This window comes from Alternaria burnsii (assembly GCF_013036055.1).
Source record: "Alternaria burnsii strain CBS107.38 chromosome Unknown 705, whole genome shotgun sequence".
In the NCBI taxonomy this organism is placed as follows: Eukaryota; Fungi; Ascomycota; class Dothideomycetes; order Pleosporales; family Pleosporaceae; genus Alternaria; species Alternaria burnsii.
Genome location: NW_024066107.1, coordinates 889,975 through 907,950, shown reverse-complemented (window position 1 = coordinate 907,950; position 17,976 = coordinate 889,975). Strand labels below are relative to the sequence as shown.

Sequence of the window (17,976 nt, the reverse complement as noted above, 5' to 3'; positions counted from 1 at the left end):
CCCTGCCATAGCATCCTTTGCACCGCGATCGTCCCCCCGCTTCTGCGGCGCCAATTGCAACCATGGTCACTTCGCCAGCTGTTCCTGAGTACGCGCATCCTACTAGCTTTCAATCTATACATGTTTTATATATGCGCACATGCGCTGCTCTTTTCCTGCTCCTATAGCGCCACATACTGACATGGCGCATCATCTCCGTACGGCCGTCTGACATTACTCCAGAATCTATGAGGACGAGCTACACTCGGCAATCGAAGCGCGCTCAGAATCTCTGCAAACGCTACGAGAGCTGGGCCCGCCAGATCTGGTCCACCTCATAAAACAACCCATCAAGAGTGCGACAAAACAGGTCCGTAGTACCTTCGGCCGTACAGTAGCCCGCGAGCCCGGTTTGACATGTGATTAGGTTGGCGTTTACCACCACGTATCCGGCGTAGACGCTTCCTCGTCTGCCAGCTTGGCAGCCTATATCAACACCCTCACATACTCCGCGCATGACAAGCAGAACAAGGTCGTCTCCGGGCTGTACTGGTAGGGCAACGTCTACTTATAGCATAGGCAACCGCTGACCGAGCAGCTGCTACAATGCCTTCTCACGCCTGGATATGCGCGTGCAGGTCTACATTCCCGGCACAGTGGAGAGTTACTGCATCGACGAGCGCGGCGACAAGCGAGTGGCCACCGACGAACTGTGGTTAGAGACCTACCTGTGTAGTGTGCTGCGCGCATATTCCTATGCCGACGATGGCTCAGGCGACACTATCAAGAAGATTGTTGGTGTGCGAAGATTCAACCCCATTACAAGCACCGAGAGCGAACACAAGTTTCTGGATGCGGCTGAACGCCTGTTCTTCAACGGTAAGACCGACTGCTCATATGATGGCATGTCCGCTAATGCACTTCAGGTTGGCAACTCGGATCCGACCCTGAGATCCAGGTCCCCAATCTTGTCTCAAATCACTTGACTACCGGCCTCCTTGACTACATCCACACCACCGGCAGATATACCTCGGGTATCAACCTGTTCGAAAAACTGCGAACTCGCGACCCGGAGATCTCGTCCCTACTAGCACGAGTATACATTGAAGCAGATGAAGAGGTGCAGGCGGTCCAGCTGCTACACGAGGCGATCCAGGAACTACCCATGGATTACTCCCTCCTCGATTGTCAAGCCGAATTTTGCAACAAGAAGGGCCGCGGTGATCTGGCACTTGAGATTGCTAAGAGGAGCGTTGTGTCTGCGCCTAGTGAGTTCGGCACATGGGCGCGCTTAGCGGAAATATACGTCAGCCTCGAACAGTGGGATATGGCGCTATTGACTCTAAACTCATGCCCGATGTTTACCTACCAGGACAAGGATGCGCCACGCATGCCAGAGCCACAGAAAGTCTTCCTGCCAGTCATGCCCGAAGCCATGTGCGATGAGATTGAGGATTCTAGCATGGACGATATGGAGCTTGTGCACCCAACCCTGAGGAAACTGCACGCTGCAGGATTCAAGGGTACATTCCTAAAAGCTTATATTCTGCTCACCGAAATCACAAAGAAAATAGGATGGGATCAATTACTCAAGATAAGAAGCCAGGTCTTCGTCATGGAGGAAGAATATCGTCATGAGAAGACCGCACAGGTACCGCATTCTCGCAGCGCAAGCACAACAGCACTCCGCTCCCCTTCTCCGAACACGCATGCTCAACAAATGAATGGCGAACATGGCGAGGTTGAGGAGCGATCCTCCGTAGATGAATCAACCACGAACGGCGAATCCTCTTCCGCGGCTGCTGAAGCAGTTCACGATCTCGAGAAGCCAGGTCACACTGTTGCATCCGAAGTCGTAAAGGCCGGCAGCGAGGACCCTCACGCACACGATTCCGCCAACAACGGCAACCCCTCGCAACCAAACTATACACACTTCCAAAACAAGCGTCTTTGCGAACGCTGGCTCGACAACCTCTTCATGGTCCTGTATGAGGATCTTCGCGTATATACGATATGGCGAACAGAGATGGCACAGTACAGGCAGCAGCAACTCCTATACAAGAAGAGCAGTGAGGAATGGGAAATTCTGGGTGAACTCGCGGAGAGACTGCATCACACAGAAGAGGCTGTCGAAGCATATGAGAATTGTCTGCAAATCAAGTTCTCGCCGAAAGCCATGAGGGGTGTGTTGAAGTTGGGTGAGGAGAGAAAACAGGTTAGGGATGTTACAGCCGCGCTGATCAGATTGGTCACTTGGCAGTATCGATGGTACTCCGAGGTGAGTTTCAATGCCCAAGCTACAAGCGTGCAAGTACTAACAAAAGATAGTTCTCGCCATCCCTCCTCTACACAATCCGTAAACTTATTGAGGAAGAGGGTGCCGTCAAGATCCGCAGCATCATCCAGGGCACCTCTCTACCACAACACGTCCTCGATCTCACACACCAGTATGCGGCATTGTGTGCTGCGTTCAGGAGCAGCGGTAGCGACGGTTAGCAGCCTTCGCCTCTCAAAATCTACGGCTACACCAACAACAGCCTTGACCTCTCTTAGTTGGGGAGGTAAACTAGAGATATCTTTGTGTTAATGCATGGAAGCGCTGGTGTTGGAGATGCACATGTTAGACCGTTAATAGAGTCCATTGCCTTCTTCATCGCATGACTGTGTGACTTGACTTCTGTTTGTAATGTGCGGCCACGCATGCAAGAGATGGTTGTCTGGTTCGCTGTGCCATTGCATCAGTCGAACCTCACAAGCCTTTGCCTGCATCACTTTGGACATGTCGGTACTTGCCCTGAACAGATTGAATTGGCATTCGCTTATCCCTATGTTCTCACTGGGGTTCATGGTCATCCACACTCCGTATGCCCTTGTCCATGTTCTTGCAACCAATGTATTCATTTTTATCGTCACAAGCCGGGGGATCGTATAAGGCAGCCGTTGCGCGCCATGTCACGTAACCTCGTCCTTGAGGGATAGATAGTAGACAGTAGAAGACCCCATGAAAAAGCCCAGGATGAACACCGCTCCATGCTCCCCCACACACCCTCTGTGTTTCTTCTCCTCCACCAGCAAGCCAATGTACCGCTTAACGGTAAGACTTCTGGTACCTGGCGCGGGCACCTGGACCACCGAACTTCTTGGGCTCGCACCGCCTGTTGTCGGCAACGAGAAGTGTGCGGTCGTACTGGATCAGAGCCTGCTTGAGCTGGTTCTTTGAGTGCTCGTCGACGTACTTCTGGTAGTAGGCGATGATGGATTTGGCAATGGCTTGGCGGATGGCGTAGACTTGCGAGGTGTGACCACCACCGGAGACGCGGACACGGATGTCGACATCAGCTGCCCATGTTGTCAGTATTCCTACTTCCCGTCTTTACTTGGCGTAGAGCGTCGTGTGCGTACCGAACTTGTCAACACCGAGGATCAGGATGGGCTCGTAAACCTTGAATCGCAAGATCTCGGGCTGGACCTGGGAAAGAGGCTTTCCGTTAACCTTGACGAGACCCTTTCCGGCCTAGAAATTTCTCGTAAGTATCACGTTCGGTTGCGCGCTCGATTCGTGGGATTGCGTGTGTACCTTGCAGTGGGCGACAGCTGTTGGCGATTTTGTTAGCCTTTGTCATTCTCTTGCTTGTGTGTTTGGCGGTGGGCTATCCGTACCAGTCGCGGTCTTCTTCTTGCCGAAGCATTGCACGCTCTGGGAGGCCATGTTGGGCGACTGTGGGATGTGCGTGCGGTTAGTACGGGTGGGCGTGGTCGGTTTTGCTGTCGTCGTGGAGGTGAAGTTCGTGAACGCCGGCTAGAATTGAATGTGGGTGTCCGTGCGTCGCGATCCCTGTAAGCGATTAGCGTCTTGTCTGGCTAGCGTGGTCAAGGACACTGGCACCTTCAGGGCTCATACAAAGGGAAAACTAAACTCAGGAATAGCAAGTCTCCTCTTGTAGTTCGCGTCAGGTTATGTCAAGAAAACTTTTTGAAATGAACAAGGCTGTAGACTCCCATTCTGTCGACTAATGCCTTTGTCGTCGACTTGGTGGGAATTTGCCACGCCGAGTGTCCTCAGGCGCTGAAGCAGAGCACTTTCTCGGAGCCTTTGACAAAAAGTGCGTCTTGGATCTACCTCAATCTTTTTTGTTAATACTGGAGGGGTTCTGGTCGATACAGCCTGCCTACATCAAGCCACCCAGCACTGCAACATCCAACAATATACTTGACGCGATAGCTGTACCCCTTCGTGAAAGCATATCAATTTCCTGGGCAGATTGCTCATTCTCCCTTGCTCGAATTTCCATTTGGAAGACCACCACTACAAACCAAGCATGTCATTTACAGATACAAGTTTTCGGGAATCGCCCCTCCAATTATACGTCTTTGGGAGTAACGGTGAAGGCCAACTCGGTATACCAGCAGCGGATATAGTCAACACACCAACTCGAGTTTCTGACCCCAACCCTTTGAGTCGCAACGGATCTGTTGATGAGCTGAAAACGATCAAAGGCGGCGACAACCATACGCTGCTCGTCGCAAAACGCGGCACCATCTACGGGGTTGGCGATAATCGCAAGGGTCAGCTGGTCAAGGGAATACCAGAATCTCGACTCGATCGTTTCCAGAATTTGACTTCCGGATGCAACTTTGCCGCAGCTACATGCGAATCTTCCGCCTTCATCGGGAGCGCAAGCGATGAGCTGGAGCCTAAATCATCGGACGGTTGGGTCGAAATTCGAGGCTCTAACAATTGGGGTGAGTTGGGTTCGGACGACGGAGGTTCGACCCGATTCCATCTACCAGGCAAAGTAGTAGACTTTGCAGCGGGGGTTTGGCATTACGTCGCCGTCATGGCCGATGGTTCAGTCTATGGCTGGGGAAAAGCGCGTCTTGGCCAGCTTGGGGACACGCTGTCTGGCAAAGTTACAGTGGCTACCAAGATTGAGGACATACCATTCAAGCCGGAAAAGGTTGTATGTGGTAAAGACTTTACATACTTGGTTGGCGACCCAATCGAAGGACAGCATCATTTACTCGGGAAAGACAAGTTCAACATCATCTCGAATATGCCGGATCATATCAAGAATTGGAAGGACGTTGGCGCGACGTGGCACGCAATCTTTGTATTGTTCGAAGACGGGATCCTTACCGCGTGGGGTAAGGAGAATATGTGGCAACTAGTACCACCTAATCTGCCGCTTCTAGATAAGATAGCTGTCGGTTCGGACCACATACTTGCTGTAACAAGGGAAGGCAATTTGATATCGTGGGGCTGGGGTAAGCACGGAAACTGTGGCGATCTCTCCAATATCGCGATTGAGATTAAGAACGACATGGTCAGCGGTTTCTGGAATGAGATCAGTATACCAGGGACATTTGAGATGATTGGGGCTGGATTCTGTACCAGCTTTGTCGTTACTAAACAATCAATCACGTAAAGTCCGCAAAGAAATCTCCGGAGAGTTCGACATGATCACTGGCGTTTGCATCATCAGGTTGGATCGTAAACCTACGCGATTTCATAAGTCTAATCTATCCTGTATATCTAATGTAGTGTTTATCAGATATTAGACTCTATCGCTCAATACTCCTCTTGAACCAAACTCCATTCCGCAACCGTCCCACCATCAGTAGCGTTCTCAGCGAACAAGTTGCCCCGAATACCCAAGTGCGCATAACGTCCGCTCCAAACACTCTGCTCCAGGCTGACATTTGTCTGATTGCCAATATATGTCTTGATCTCATAAGCAGTAACCGGGTCCCAAGGCGCACTGATCTCTACATCTCCTGCCGCCACGTTCCTTATATCAGAATCAGAATCAGATCCCGACTGGCTTTCGAATGGTGGTAAAGTACTATTGGAAAAGTAAACTTCGAAGTGTGAGGGTGGCTGGTTACCCCAGTCCATTACAACTTTATTGACTGGATAGAACGATGAGGTACCAAGGTCCACGGTCAGGTAGCTCGTGGTGTTGGCGAGTTCAGGTTGCCATTTCGTGCTTGCGGCACCGTCAATCGCTGCAATTGGAAACTGACCAGGCTTGTTTCCTTGTGGAGGTGGCAGCAGGGCTTTGCACTGGAGTATGTTGCCGCCCACAGTAAGGGTTTCGCCCATTGCTCTGTTACGGATTACGATTGGCTCGTCTCCAAGCTCGTATGTTGTGTTGTCGCGTCCGCTGCGGGTACCGATCGTGACGGGGATGGGCTTGTCGAAGTACGTCGCGTTTGCTGAGGGCAGAGTGTAGTTCTCTCGTGGCAGACGTGCTAACGTCGTATGAGTTGAGTTGGAGGTAGCGTTAATGCCGTGACCCATCCAGTAAAAGGTACGGTAGTTCAGGTACGATATCTGTGGCGGCAGCGTGGGGTCAATATCTAGTCTATCGTAGTATAGACCCAGGCCAAGGTAACCAAAAATACCGACGCGGTTGGTTCCACCCATACCAGTCAGGAAAGGGAATGCAGGGTGCGTTCCCCCATTCTCCTCCACGTTATCGATGAGTTGCTCGGAATACTGATACCAAGGCGCGCGGACGTACGGCGAAGAGGAGTATACGTCGTACGTAAAGCTCGAGCATCCGGATGGCGACACTTCGTTTGCGACAACAGCAAATGAAGAGTAAGTCATCGCAGGACCATCGAGTGACTGCTTTGCCGCGTAATAGTCCAGGTTGGACAGGCTGTAGGGGTTGGGGTAATGTAACAGATCGTCCACCAGGACAACATCAGCCTGCTTGACGGCTACTGACCCATTCATGCCAGTATACTCAACAATGATGCTGGCCTTCTCATTGATTGGAAGTCGCATCTTGGAAGCCTTATCCGCCCAGCTAGCGTTGGGACTGCGCCCAAACCAGCTATTGAACTCGTTTGTCTCAAGAAAGTGACGTTGCATGAGTGCCGTAGTAAAGCCAATGTTGTTGACCTGGTTGGCATACTCGTCCGGATCGGTAGCATTCCACAGCTCATACGCACCAGAGGTTTCGTTGAAGTCCAGCAATTGACCAAAGAAATGCGCGATGGCGTTCGAAATTGGTAGCAGGGTATCATTGAAGTATTCTTCGTCTCCGGTGATGATCAAGTGGTTGTTCATAGCGAGGCTAATGTCTCCGTTGAGATGGTATTCGTAATCGAAGCAAGCGCCAGTTCCGGTACAGTTACCGAATCGTCCGCTTGTCCATGGATATACAGCCCCTCCAGGCGTGAATCTGCCTGTTTGGTTTTTGCTCGATTGATACGCAGTTTCGACATTACGTTGCGCTTGGTCGAAGTGCTCCACACGATATTTGATAACGTTTTGGGCATGCTGCGGATGTGATACTTGCACTCCAGGTGCCATCCATACGTCTGCATCCCAGAAAATCATACCTCCATAGCAGTCTGAGCCCAGCCCGCAAACTGGTATGCTGTAGATGTCGAGCTTCGTGTTGTTGTTAGCCGCAGCTACAGCATTCGGTCCGACCATGTTTGACAATAAGTAGAAAGGGTTGGTTCGCGCCATGATATGCAGCTCCCGCACGTCTGGATCCTCAGGCAGGGATCCATTCAGCAGATGGTAATCATCGACCGAGTCTGGTGTTAGAATCGACTCCCATTCCTCTATATGAGAGTGAACCAGCTTGTAGTAGCCCTCTTGAGCGCCGGAAAGTGAAGCGTTGCGCGCTATGCTCTGCGGATCTGGGAAGGCATCGGTCGACGCGACTCCAATGAACTTCGTGATTTCGGTGGGACGGAAAGCGACTAACTCAATGGGCAGCGACTGGGCAATGCTTGAGCCATTGCCACCGCTAAAGACTCCCTCTGCTACTTTGCTACGAGAAGTAAGGTTCACCCAGTCACTACCACCCAAAGTCGAATATACATAGGCCTTGACGTCGGTAATGTTTCCAGGGCTGACAGCAGACCAAATCGTAGGGGTATCTTCCTCGAACTTCTTGTCGACAAAGTCTGAGCGAACAGCGCAATCACCGTCTAAGACATCGTAGACCGTTACGTTCAGATCGCGCGTTGCCGTAAGTCTTAGCCTGACCGCTGCTTTGTTGACGTAAAGCTTGTGCACGAACATCTGGTAGTCCACATCGACAGTTCCATCTCCGGAGCCTCCCGGCTTCCAGTTGTATCGCCAGCTCGCTATTCCAGCTTTTACGTCCAGACTCGATACGAAATCCGAAATGTGGTCGGGATTGACCGACGCATTCAAGAAATGGCCGTTCGCTTCAACAGCCAGGCCGCTCGAGTGTGGAATACCTGCAGTAAAGCTTTCCCACCCATACTGATATAGCCAAGGGTAGTTTGATCCGTTTGTTCGTGGTTGGCTGTTCCAGAAGCCTGCGATCGTCGAGAAAGTCTGTCGTCTGCTGAACAATGGCCATCCGCTTATGACGTCGCCATTTACTGGCTCGTCGACTTCGAAAAAAGGACCTGCGGATGCCACATTAACGCCAAAGTAACCATTTGCGAGCGTCAAGCGCGATTGGTAGTGGCCTTGATCCAAAGCATGTGTCGCTATAACCCAATTCTGGTCATCCCAAGTCACGTCTTTGAACTGGTCATGCTCGCTGCTGGTGGAAGTCAGAACCAGGTGCGCGGAAGCTAAAAGCGCGACTGCAGATTGACGAAAGTTCATCAACAGCATATCCTACTATCAAGAGAAGAATAGAGTCCTGATAACGGAGCAATTCCCGACGCGTCTGAGGCATGCCAGCTTTAAAACAAGGTACAAAGGCATGTCGATCATTCACATAGCTGGCACGGAGACGCCCACGGGGCGCCACCCGTTCGTCTTTCTTACCTTTTTCCACACCGCTAGGCACGAGCTAGCTGTTCCGATAGCTCGTCACAAGCTTGTTTCGCGGACGCTAGGCCCTTCGTGCGCCGTCTTTGTAGTGCGAATTCAATCCATTACTGTCAAACAGAAGACAGTCTCAAAACAATGTCGTTGAGTAAGTTGGCCGTTGGAAGCGCCATCTGCCGCGTGATGGAGACGCGTCAATCTCAAGCGCTCGAGGCCACAAGACACGGAACATTCGGGATCGTGCGCGAATGACGTCATGGCTGACATCCAAATCAACGCTAAATTTGTCACCCCATCGTTCATCGAATGTCGAACAGTGCAGATCAGCAATGTTCCGAGGAGGTCAGAGTTATGACCACCACGAGATTCCGGGGCCACGACTGTCAGCTTTGGGTGTCGAGATGGCCGCTACCCCAATTTCGGCGCCCCGCTCTGTCAGTGGCTGAGTCAAGCGATTACGAACCGCAACCATGTAACTTTCTCAGCTGAATGATTGCAATCCATACTTCATTCGCAACCATGGCTCAACGCATCGTGTCAAAGTTCAAAAGACGCTCCAAGAAGGCTACCAGCGACATCTATATACCACTCGATGCCAAATCGCGTACGATTCGTCTGCTGCATCTCCAACCCGGCACCTGGGAAGATGATATCTGTGCGGAGCTCCAAGTAGCTTCCATTGCACGGGTTCGAAGGCGTTATATCACCATCTCGTACACGTGGGGTGAGGAAGGTGTCGCCCGTCCAGTACTGATAACATGCAATGGAAAATCTGTTCCGATCTCTCGGAATCTATTCACGGCTCTGCGCAAACTTCGACGGCCTGACCATACAGTTCTGCTCTGGGCTGATGCTCTATGTATAAACCAAGCAGATTCTCTGGAGCGCACTCAACAGGTGGGCATGATGGGTGAGATATACAGCAACAGTCGCGAGACGGTCATTTGGCTAGGCGAACCAATGCCAAATGAGGAATTCACAGCCTGCTTCTCGAACGATCCTACTTCTAAAATAACATGGAGAGGTGATTCAAACGATAATCTGCTACGGAGTTCATTCATCCTCGCTTTCGAGCGCTCGTGCACAGCAGAGCAGTCGGCTGCTTCTGCAGTGTCTTCGTTCATGCGTCCAGTGCCGGACGTCTTTGGTGCGTTTTGTTTGATTCAAGATTTTGCCGAGGATACTTCTTATCCTTTGCTCGAATTACTAGATCGTAACAAAACCACTATATTGGATCAGATTGAACATCCCAGGAGGCATGCATTCACAGTCACAAACGACCATTGGCGTCAACTGCTGTCTCTTAGGGTATGGGAAGGTCTCACAAAGTTGATGGGCGTGGCTTGGGTGCATTCCTCCGATCTCTTCATCTGATATAAGCTGACGATACAATTACTAGTGGCAGCGAATCTGGGTGATTCAAGAGACTGTACTCTCAAGGAATGCCACAGTACATTACGGCCCGCTTTCAGCACCATGGTCAATGTTCGCTAGAGCAGCTATGAATTATGTCCAACAGCGTCACACGCTATGCCTGGACTTAGCTGGGACACGCTATGGCCAAGACACCTTGGATCGATTCAGCGGTTTCGTGCTTCGCATCGAGGAAACAAGGCTTTGTCATCGTAGTAACTTAGACAACATGACGTTGTTGGATCTATTATGGAAGTTTAGGCCTCTAGAAGCGACCGACAAACGAGATAAAATTTTCGCTCTTCTTGGACTGACCACAGATTGGCAAGAATTACCAGCTCTAGTTCCTCATTACAACAACGATGCTGCGACAACGTTTACTCAGACTACGTTGAGTAACTTGCTAAGAGCAGGTTCACTATCAGTTCTCGCAGGAGATCTTGAAGCTGTTCTTAATCGAAAAAGACTGGAAGGCCTCCCATCCTGGGTGATGGACTGGTCACTCCCATGCCTCCGAACTGAGATAGAAAGAGTTGGATCCCTGCACTTGTACAACGCCAGCGACAAACATGGAGGCACTTTCCTTTACCGCCCAGAGAATCACGTGCTGGAAGTCGATGCTCTGTACATTGATCACGTCTCCACTGTTGGCGAAGTTAGCCGACATACACAGATCAACGACACATGCGCCGTGATACGTAGATGGAAGTTGCTTACCAAACCCTTCGAACCAGTCGATAAAATATATCCTACTGGAGAGCATTGCGAAGATGTTTTCTGGCGAACATTGATTGGAGACTTAATATATATGGGCACTGCTGTCAATGCTCAGGGGACGAAAAGCTCTTACCGTCGAGCTACAAGTGACGACTATGACGCATATGAATCATGGAGGCAATGGGCTCGTTGTATCTCGCGAGACACTATCGATCGCACGGCGCCCTTCAATCTCGACGAAGAAACATCTGGAATCCACCACGCCCTCAAAACTGTGACAGCCTCCCGGCGCTTCTTTCTCACAAGCACCGGATACATGGGCATAGGTCCAAGAACGACTGTTGAAGGTGACAGAGTGTACGTGTTTAAGGGCAGCAAAGTTCCATTCATAGTCCGAGGAGGTGGACTGATAGGAGATAGTGATGGATTCTCCTCCGATCATGCTGATACATCTGTGAAAGATGGTTCTCGGTTGATAGGTGACTGTTTTGTTTACGGGTTGATGGACGGCGAGGCTTCCACCCAAGAATTCGTGCGCAGTGTAAAGCTCAATCTAATCTGATCATCCAATTTACTAAATTCTTCGAGGGTAACCACAATTGGAAGCTTATTTGATATAACGAGCTACAAAAATATTCACAAGAACAAAACCAACCCCTTCTCTCCGAGATACTGGACGCTGCAGATAACTGCGAACCATAAATCTCCTATCGCATGTATGCGCGACGTATTGATGAGACCGTAAGCGTAATGGCTTACCACTTGCGCTCCGCCTTCAACTTCCTCCACCAGTCCCTTAGCATCCAAGCATCGAACTCGGTAATCTCCATCGCGCTACCGGCCATCATAATGAAGTTGGTCTGGCCCTGGGGTACCCAGTCGTAGAAGTCTGGTTCAACGTTAGTACTAACATTTAGAATATCAGTACGCAACATACCTAGAAGACCGAGACCGTGGCCCATCTCGTGAAGCAGAATATGGATGTTCTCCTCATCGATGTTGTTGAGGAAGTAGTCCGGACCGATTTCCTGGCCCCAGTTGTATCCATAACCACCCATCTGACCTTCAAGACTCTCGTCGAGCCAGAGGCTGATATCGTAACGGCTGGCCTCACCGCCGGGGCACTGGCTCAAATCGCCGTCGAGATGAGCGCCGCGGTAGCAGCGGACGTCGCACTCAGGTACACCGTCGGCATCAGCTGTAGTGTAGATGTCGAGACTGGTGGTGTCGCCTTCGATGAGGTTCTTGTTCTTGACGGCGTAACCAACAACGTCGACATTGAGTTCGGTGAGCGGGAAGCCTTCGAATCCAACGAGGATATCGAACCATTTCTGCATCGAGCGCTGCAGGGCTTTGACAGTAGAGGCACGCGCAGTCGCGGTGCTTTTGCCGGAGTGGTTCCAGCGAACGCAGTAGTTGATACTGCCGTTGTTGGCGATCCATTGGTCGGTGATCCAGTTCTTGTCCTGAAGGCCTTGTGGGTTCTCCTTCATAGTCTGCTTCCAGACCTGATCCAAACCAGTGGTCATGCTAGAGGGCGGATTCCATGTTGTCGCTTTGGGGATAGTGGCGCGGGAAGTAAGGTCTTCGGCACGGGCAAAGACGCTGCGTTCCTCGAGAGAGCAGAAGCGCCTGTCAATGTGCTTGATGGTTGGGTGTGCCAGCGCACCCAGACCAAATGTCGAAAAAGCGACGATGGAATTGAAGTTCACCATGTTGATTTTCTAAACGAATGACAATGAAGTTAACGTGGAAAGCAGAAACAAAACGAATGTAAGTGGTTGGTATTCTCTTCTACCAAAAGACTGTAGCTGAATCCTATTATACTATGTTGTTTGTACATCCGTAATTCGTATTAATTCATGTACGATCGTGACCCTGTTGCGCCCTATGAGTGGTGGGTCTAATCGGACATTACAAACCGAAGCAGGATTGTTCTGAATCCTCATTTCGTAATGCAAGATTCGTGCTCGAGGAGAGAATTGCTACGTTTGTTTCGTGGATACCATCCACATGAGGCTGGGCGTTTCAGTCGCACGCGGCTTCCCGTGTTATGAACAGAGAACGGTGCGTGCTGAGCCGTCGGCAGGTGCCGCAGGAAATTTCTCCGTGAGGTAGGCGACGCAGAAGATGCAAGCGCCTATGCGCTCTCTGTTATCCGTTCATGAGGTCTATCCATGCGCTTCGTTCATGTACGAATACCGCGTCAGAGCAGTCGTGATGATGAGTCAAGCTGGAACGGCAAGACTTCGCGTTGAGGTCCAAGCTCAGCTGCACCAGCACATCTCTTATGGCTGTCGAGATCAGCACCTCTCATAGTCTGATCGCTCCGCCATGTGCTTCACGGCTGGCAGGGCTGCACCAATGATACCTGCAGCTTTGTGCACCATAGTCAGCTCCTGGATCCGCGCACTGTGCTCCCTTTTTTCTGTCTCACGATCCATCTCTGTCCACCACCTCATCACTTCCTATCACCCAAGCCATGTTATCTATCTAAACCATTCCGAGAACCTATACTCAACAAGCCTCCACAGGTTCTTAGTAAAACTTCCTGTTGCACAACTATGTGAGGGTAAAGCGATAATCTCGCATTCGCGGTTACTCATCCACTAAGTGGTTTGGTAGTACCTCCAGGACGTTTTTGCATACATCAACACTTGTATGCTCGAACGAAAAGGGTTCATAATACTGAGCCTGTATATTCGGATAATACTCGCCAGCATGAGCAATCTTAGCATCGGGAGGCATGCAAACTACGGAATGATCAATCCGATTCAATTGAAGCCCAAAGAAGCTGTAAGCATGGATATTACATCAGATCAAGGCGTTGCGTCTCTCATGACACCAGGATACCGACTTGTACGATGAACAAGCCGACCCTTCACCCATACCGCAATCGTATTCCGATCATCACCACTGTACACCCACTTCTCCACCTTATCCGACCAACTCTCCCAACCGAACACATCAACCGGACCCTCTTCGAATGTACCATCCTGACATCCCTCTTCGCTGACAACACTGAGGCTAATCATCTGCGCATCCCACTCTTTTCCAACCTCAAATCCGCCGACCTTGTCTTGCATCCCCACCACTGCGGCGCCACCTCGCGTAGCAAGATACAAAGCTTCCTCTGTTGACAGTTTAACAGCATCGCTCGACGTCTGGATGCACAGATGTCGCGACACCCAAATTGCTTGCCGTACATTCTCTAATATCGATGGCGAGTTACCACCCGAAACATCCGTTCCAAGACCGATTGTATGTCCTTCATCGAGCAGTGATCTTATGGGTGCACATCCCGAGGTGATAGCCGTGTTTGATGCTGGACAATGAGAGATCTTGCTCTTCCGCCCTAATATCAGCTTCCTTTCCTCGTCTGAAAGATGTACTGCATGCGCCAAGATCGTCTTATCTGTCAACAACCCATGTGTCTCGTACACATCTGTGTAGCTTTTACTCTCTGGGAATAACTCCTTGACAAGCTCAATCTCGCCCTTGTTCTCCGAGATGTGCGTTTGGACATGTGCATCCGTCTCTTTCGCTAGTCTACCCATAGCGGAGAGACAATCTGTTGTACAGCTAGGCGCAAAACGGGGCGTGATGATGGGTTTCACGATCTCGCCTTTTGGATCGATGGAGCGTATGTAGTCGATACTAGCTTTCGAATCGGCATAACTGCTCTCTGCACTCTTGTCTCTGTAGTACTCGGGGCTTAGGTCGCTGTTCATACACACTCTGCCGACCAGGGCTCTTTGGCCTCGCTTCAGACATATATCTGCAAGGGCGTTGGTGGCTGGCACATGGATCGTGGCGAAGTATGCAGCAGTCGTTGTGCCATGCGATAATGTCCGCGAAACGAAATTCTGATACACACGGTGCGCGAGAGGAACGTTCTTGAACGAAGATTCCATGGGAAAGGTGTACTTTTGTAACCAATCCAGCAGCGTAGTCTTTCCGAAAAGACCGGTATTGGGATGTTGAGGTGCGTGGACGTGTGTATCTATGAAGCCGGGGAAGAAGAAACCAGATCCATTTATCTCGACAATCTGCGCATCAGTCCAGTCATCTCCCTTCTGCTGAATCAGATTGGAAAGGCTACCATCTTGTAGATTCCGTTCGACAAAACGGATTATGCCATCTTCATCTACGCCGATTGCGCCATGTTCTTGGATCTCAAGTTCAGAGAGTGATTTACTGTGAACAAAGGGGCCGATGTAGATGGATTTCGATATCGGTGCTGATGCTGCCATGTTGAAGTTTGTATGTCTTTTTCTGTTCAGAAATTCCTCCTCTTCAAACAACAAGTTTCGGCTTTCCAGCTCGTAGAAGTGAAGACGTGTTCTAGCCGCGGCAATAGACCGGAGCAGGTACCGAGACGCGGATCCAAGTGGAGAACTTTGTGATAAGGGACGTAAGCGTAACGTTTTCAGGATTCGCACAAATAGGGGCCGTTAGAAGTTTGGCATAAGAATCAAGAAGACAATCAAGACAAGAGCAACAGGAGCCGGGTGGCACAGGCAGTACTTATCTGTATCAGTTGCCATAGGTAAGTACGGCTAGATCCGGTTAGTTGCTCGCTAATGTCTAGCACGTGGGGAGCGGAGCGAAGCCGCCAGGGCGATCGGCGTACTCCGATGCCAATTAGCAGAAGCAACAAATGGGCGTCTCACTTCCACAATCTTGTCGAGGCGAAAAGGAAAGAGGTGGCTTGTAAGTGGTCATGAAAATGAATTTGGAGGGTTGCATCTCGCGATGCGTCGCTCGCCTATCGCTACATATGTGCAATCGCCTGTTGGACCAAACTTTACCCCAAGCTTTCCTTTTTGGCAACGCCGGGATATCCATAACCGTGCCTAAACTCCAAAATGGCTGGTTTGAAAAGTAACACATTGCTAGTTCATCACCTATACTACAGGCTGTAGTCGTGGATACCTTGTGGTCCCTGGTCGTTGTAGTCAGGACGTGTCATGTAGCCCTTACTTTGACCCTGGTCGACTACGAAGATGACCTTTGCTGCGACCTGAGCCCCTAGGAAGGCCGACTCGTCAAAACCGACGTCTTTGAATTCGGGGAAGTACTCCGGTGGCTTGATGAACTTGATCGTAGTGGGCGTTTGGCCGTGGGATGAGTGGGTGTTGCCCAACATGCCAGAAATGCCTCCATGGGGCATCATGTGTTGTGTCTGCGCGGTTGTTGCTGCGAGCAGGAGCGGATTGACTTGCGAGCCGCCGTGAGGGCCGAGCTGGGGCTGCGGTGTGTTCGCTCCGGTTCCAAGAGGCGTTGAGACATTGGATGGGATCTCAGATGTGAAAATCGTGGCAGAAGAGGGCGAGACCAGATACTTGGTCTGGATCGTCTGGAGTAGTGACTCCTTGAAGCCTATGTAGATGTTAGCATACGCGTTGTCACAATCAGAACAAGGTCGAAAGTTACCTCGCAGCTTGGATCCGTTGCCACAAACGATGAGCTGTTCCCATAGGTCACTTCTTTTGCCAACCTCGTCAATAGACGATATAGCCCTATGCACGGCATCTGCAATCTTCTCCAATGTACCATCACCATCAGCCATGAATCGCTCGGTACCGACCTCAATCTCGCGTCTTATTGATCCTGTTCGTTTACCGGTAGGACCAGATTCGCCAGTGCCGTTTGCTTCAGTTGCAGAAGCAGGGTCGCCATTCTCCCCGTTCTCTTGTCCTTTTCTGTTCGGGCCTTCGTCCAGGGCGCCCTTCGCATCCGCCATCTCCTGGGTATTGAGGTTCATGTTCTTCAAGGTGTCCAGAAGCGCGTGGTCCTCGTACAAGAATGTGGCCTTCTCCAGTCGGGAATTAGGTAGCCTGACCGGCTTGCTGGCTGTCGGAGCCGGACCACCCTTCTTCTTTGCATTGGCCTTCTCCTGCTTCTCTTTCTCCTTCTTGGCGAGGTACTCAGACATCTTGCCGCCAGCCACAATGCTTGCCACGTCCAAAACACCTTCACTCTCTTCGAGACTAGTGTCTTCACCAACTTCTGTATCTATGCCAGGGCCTCGTGGCACGTTCCCGATCGAGGCTGCTGCAGCTGGGCCAGGTCCAGTCGCACCGGTCGATGCAACTGCCGCTGGGTTTGTGGGGGCGTCCTTTGTGGGGGCATCTCCCGGTCCTGGTAGAGGCGTTCCCGGAGGTAACAGCTCGCAGATCGGCGACCTCTTGAGTTGCTCACACATATCGCGGTTGAGTCCCTTGGATTTCAGTTTAGACAAAAGCCCTTGAGTGAAGGCTTCGCCTCCGCAGCCTTCCAAAGAGATGACCCTGCCCTGTGTGTGCGGGATGAACTCGCTCACAGCAGTGATGTCTGCCTTGTCTTTGCCCACATCGATGACGGTCGCTGTATGTACGCCATATGCCCATGTCGTCGCTAGTGCCGCATCCATCAGCCCGAAAGCTGGCACCTTGAACTTCTCGAAGAAGAACTGGGTGAGTTTCTCGTGCTCGCGTGGGGTCCACGCCGGTTGGGTGATAAGCAGGATCGGTGTATGGAAGGGCGGGTTCAGAGAGTTGTAGGTATGGGTGATGAGGGCAAAGAAGCATGGCCAGTCAACGATTTTGCCTTGTTGAATGGGCCATATCGCGCCTTCCTCTGATACACGGTCTTCTTCCCAAACAACTTCATCGTCGCCTTCGGCGGGCTTCTTCTCTTCCAGCGATTCGTCTTTGGGTTCGCCATTCGTCGCGGCGGGCTGATCCTGCTTTCTCCGAATCTTGTAGGGCTCGAATTCACCCTCCTTCTCGGCAGGGAACATGCGCGATCTCACGCGCAAACGCGCTGGAGTGAAGGACTCGGGAAGGCCCAGCTGCGCGACTGTGGTCTCGGAGCCAGGCGCAATGATCTGATGGGGTTAGCGCTTTTACTCTACACGACGCGGGCACGTGAGACTCACGATAATTTGGTCATCTTTAAAAGGCGGCATCGTGGCGCAATTGGTGAGGTGTATTGACAAGCTCCGGCGCGCGAGTGAGAGCTCCAGGCCTACCGCGGTGGAGTTTCGCGACTTTCGCGCTAATCGATGCACGGGCGCACTTTCACAAGCTGGCCCCCCCACATGC

At 51.2% G+C, this 17,976-nt stretch overlaps 8 protein-coding genes across 8 annotated transcripts; 3 read left to right on the top strand and 5 right to left on the bottom strand.

The window, feature by feature from the left end:
* Positions 1-62: 62 nt before the first annotated feature.
* On the top strand, positions 63-2,475 carry GT037_000337 (uncharacterized protein; the record flags this gene model as incomplete). Its single annotated transcript, XM_038925384.1, has 6 exons — positions 63-88; positions 223-349; positions 407-531; positions 578-858; positions 906-2,257; positions 2,308-2,475. 6 exons carry the CDS (start codon positions 63-65, stop codon positions 2,473-2,475), a joined length of 2,079 nt encoding a protein of 692 aa, XP_038791240.1.
* A 592-nt stretch (positions 2,476-3,067) lies between these two features.
* Positions 3,068-3,688, bottom strand: GT037_000336 (40s ribosomal protein s16; the record flags this gene model as incomplete). Its single annotated transcript, XM_038925383.1, has 4 exons — positions 3,068-3,318; positions 3,382-3,493; positions 3,557-3,573; positions 3,640-3,688. The coding sequence occupies 4 exons, from the start codon at positions 3,686-3,688 to the stop codon at positions 3,068-3,070; spliced, it is 429 nt and encodes a 142-aa protein (XP_038791239.1).
* A 610-nt stretch (positions 3,689-4,298) lies between these two features.
* Positions 4,299-5,405, top strand: GT037_000335 (uncharacterized protein; the record flags this gene model as incomplete). Its single annotated transcript, XM_038925382.1, has 1 exon — positions 4,299-5,405. The coding sequence occupies one exon, from the start codon at positions 4,299-4,301 to the stop codon at positions 5,403-5,405; it is 1,107 nt and encodes a 368-aa protein (XP_038791238.1).
* A 143-nt stretch (positions 5,406-5,548) lies between these two features.
* GT037_000334 (carbohydrate-binding module family 32 protein) lies at positions 5,549-8,599 on the bottom strand (the record flags this gene model as incomplete). Its single annotated transcript, XM_038925381.1, has 1 exon — positions 5,549-8,599. The coding sequence occupies one exon, from the start codon at positions 8,597-8,599 to the stop codon at positions 5,549-5,551; it is 3,051 nt and encodes a 1,016-aa protein (XP_038791237.1).
* A 678-nt stretch (positions 8,600-9,277) lies between these two features.
* GT037_000333 (uncharacterized protein) lies at positions 9,278-11,450 on the top strand (the record flags this gene model as incomplete). Its single annotated transcript, XM_038925380.1, has 2 exons — positions 9,278-10,105; positions 10,158-11,450. 2 exons carry the CDS (start codon positions 9,278-9,280, stop codon positions 11,448-11,450), a joined length of 2,121 nt encoding a protein of 706 aa, XP_038791236.1.
* Positions 11,451-11,643: 193 nt separating this feature from the next.
* On the bottom strand, positions 11,644-12,603 carry GT037_000332 (uncharacterized protein; the record flags this gene model as incomplete). The annotated part of the gene is made up of 2 exons (XM_038925379.1): positions 11,644-11,777; positions 11,826-12,603. 2 exons carry the CDS (start codon positions 12,601-12,603, stop codon positions 11,644-11,646), a joined length of 912 nt encoding a protein of 303 aa, XP_038791235.1.
* A 1,104-nt stretch (positions 12,604-13,707) lies between these two features.
* GT037_000331 (guanine deaminase) lies at positions 13,708-15,141 on the bottom strand (the record flags this gene model as incomplete). Its single annotated transcript, XM_038925378.1, has 1 exon — positions 13,708-15,141. The coding sequence occupies one exon, from the start codon at positions 15,139-15,141 to the stop codon at positions 13,708-13,710; it is 1,434 nt and encodes a 477-aa protein (XP_038791234.1).
* A 659-nt stretch (positions 15,142-15,800) lies between these two features.
* Positions 15,801-17,840, bottom strand: GT037_000330 (chromatin remodeling complex subunit; the record flags this gene model as incomplete). The annotated part of the gene is made up of 3 exons (XM_038925377.1): positions 15,801-16,270; positions 16,325-17,759; positions 17,811-17,840. 3 exons carry the CDS (start codon positions 17,838-17,840, stop codon positions 15,801-15,803), a joined length of 1,935 nt encoding a protein of 644 aa, XP_038791233.1.
* Positions 17,841-17,976: the final 136 nt, after the last annotated feature.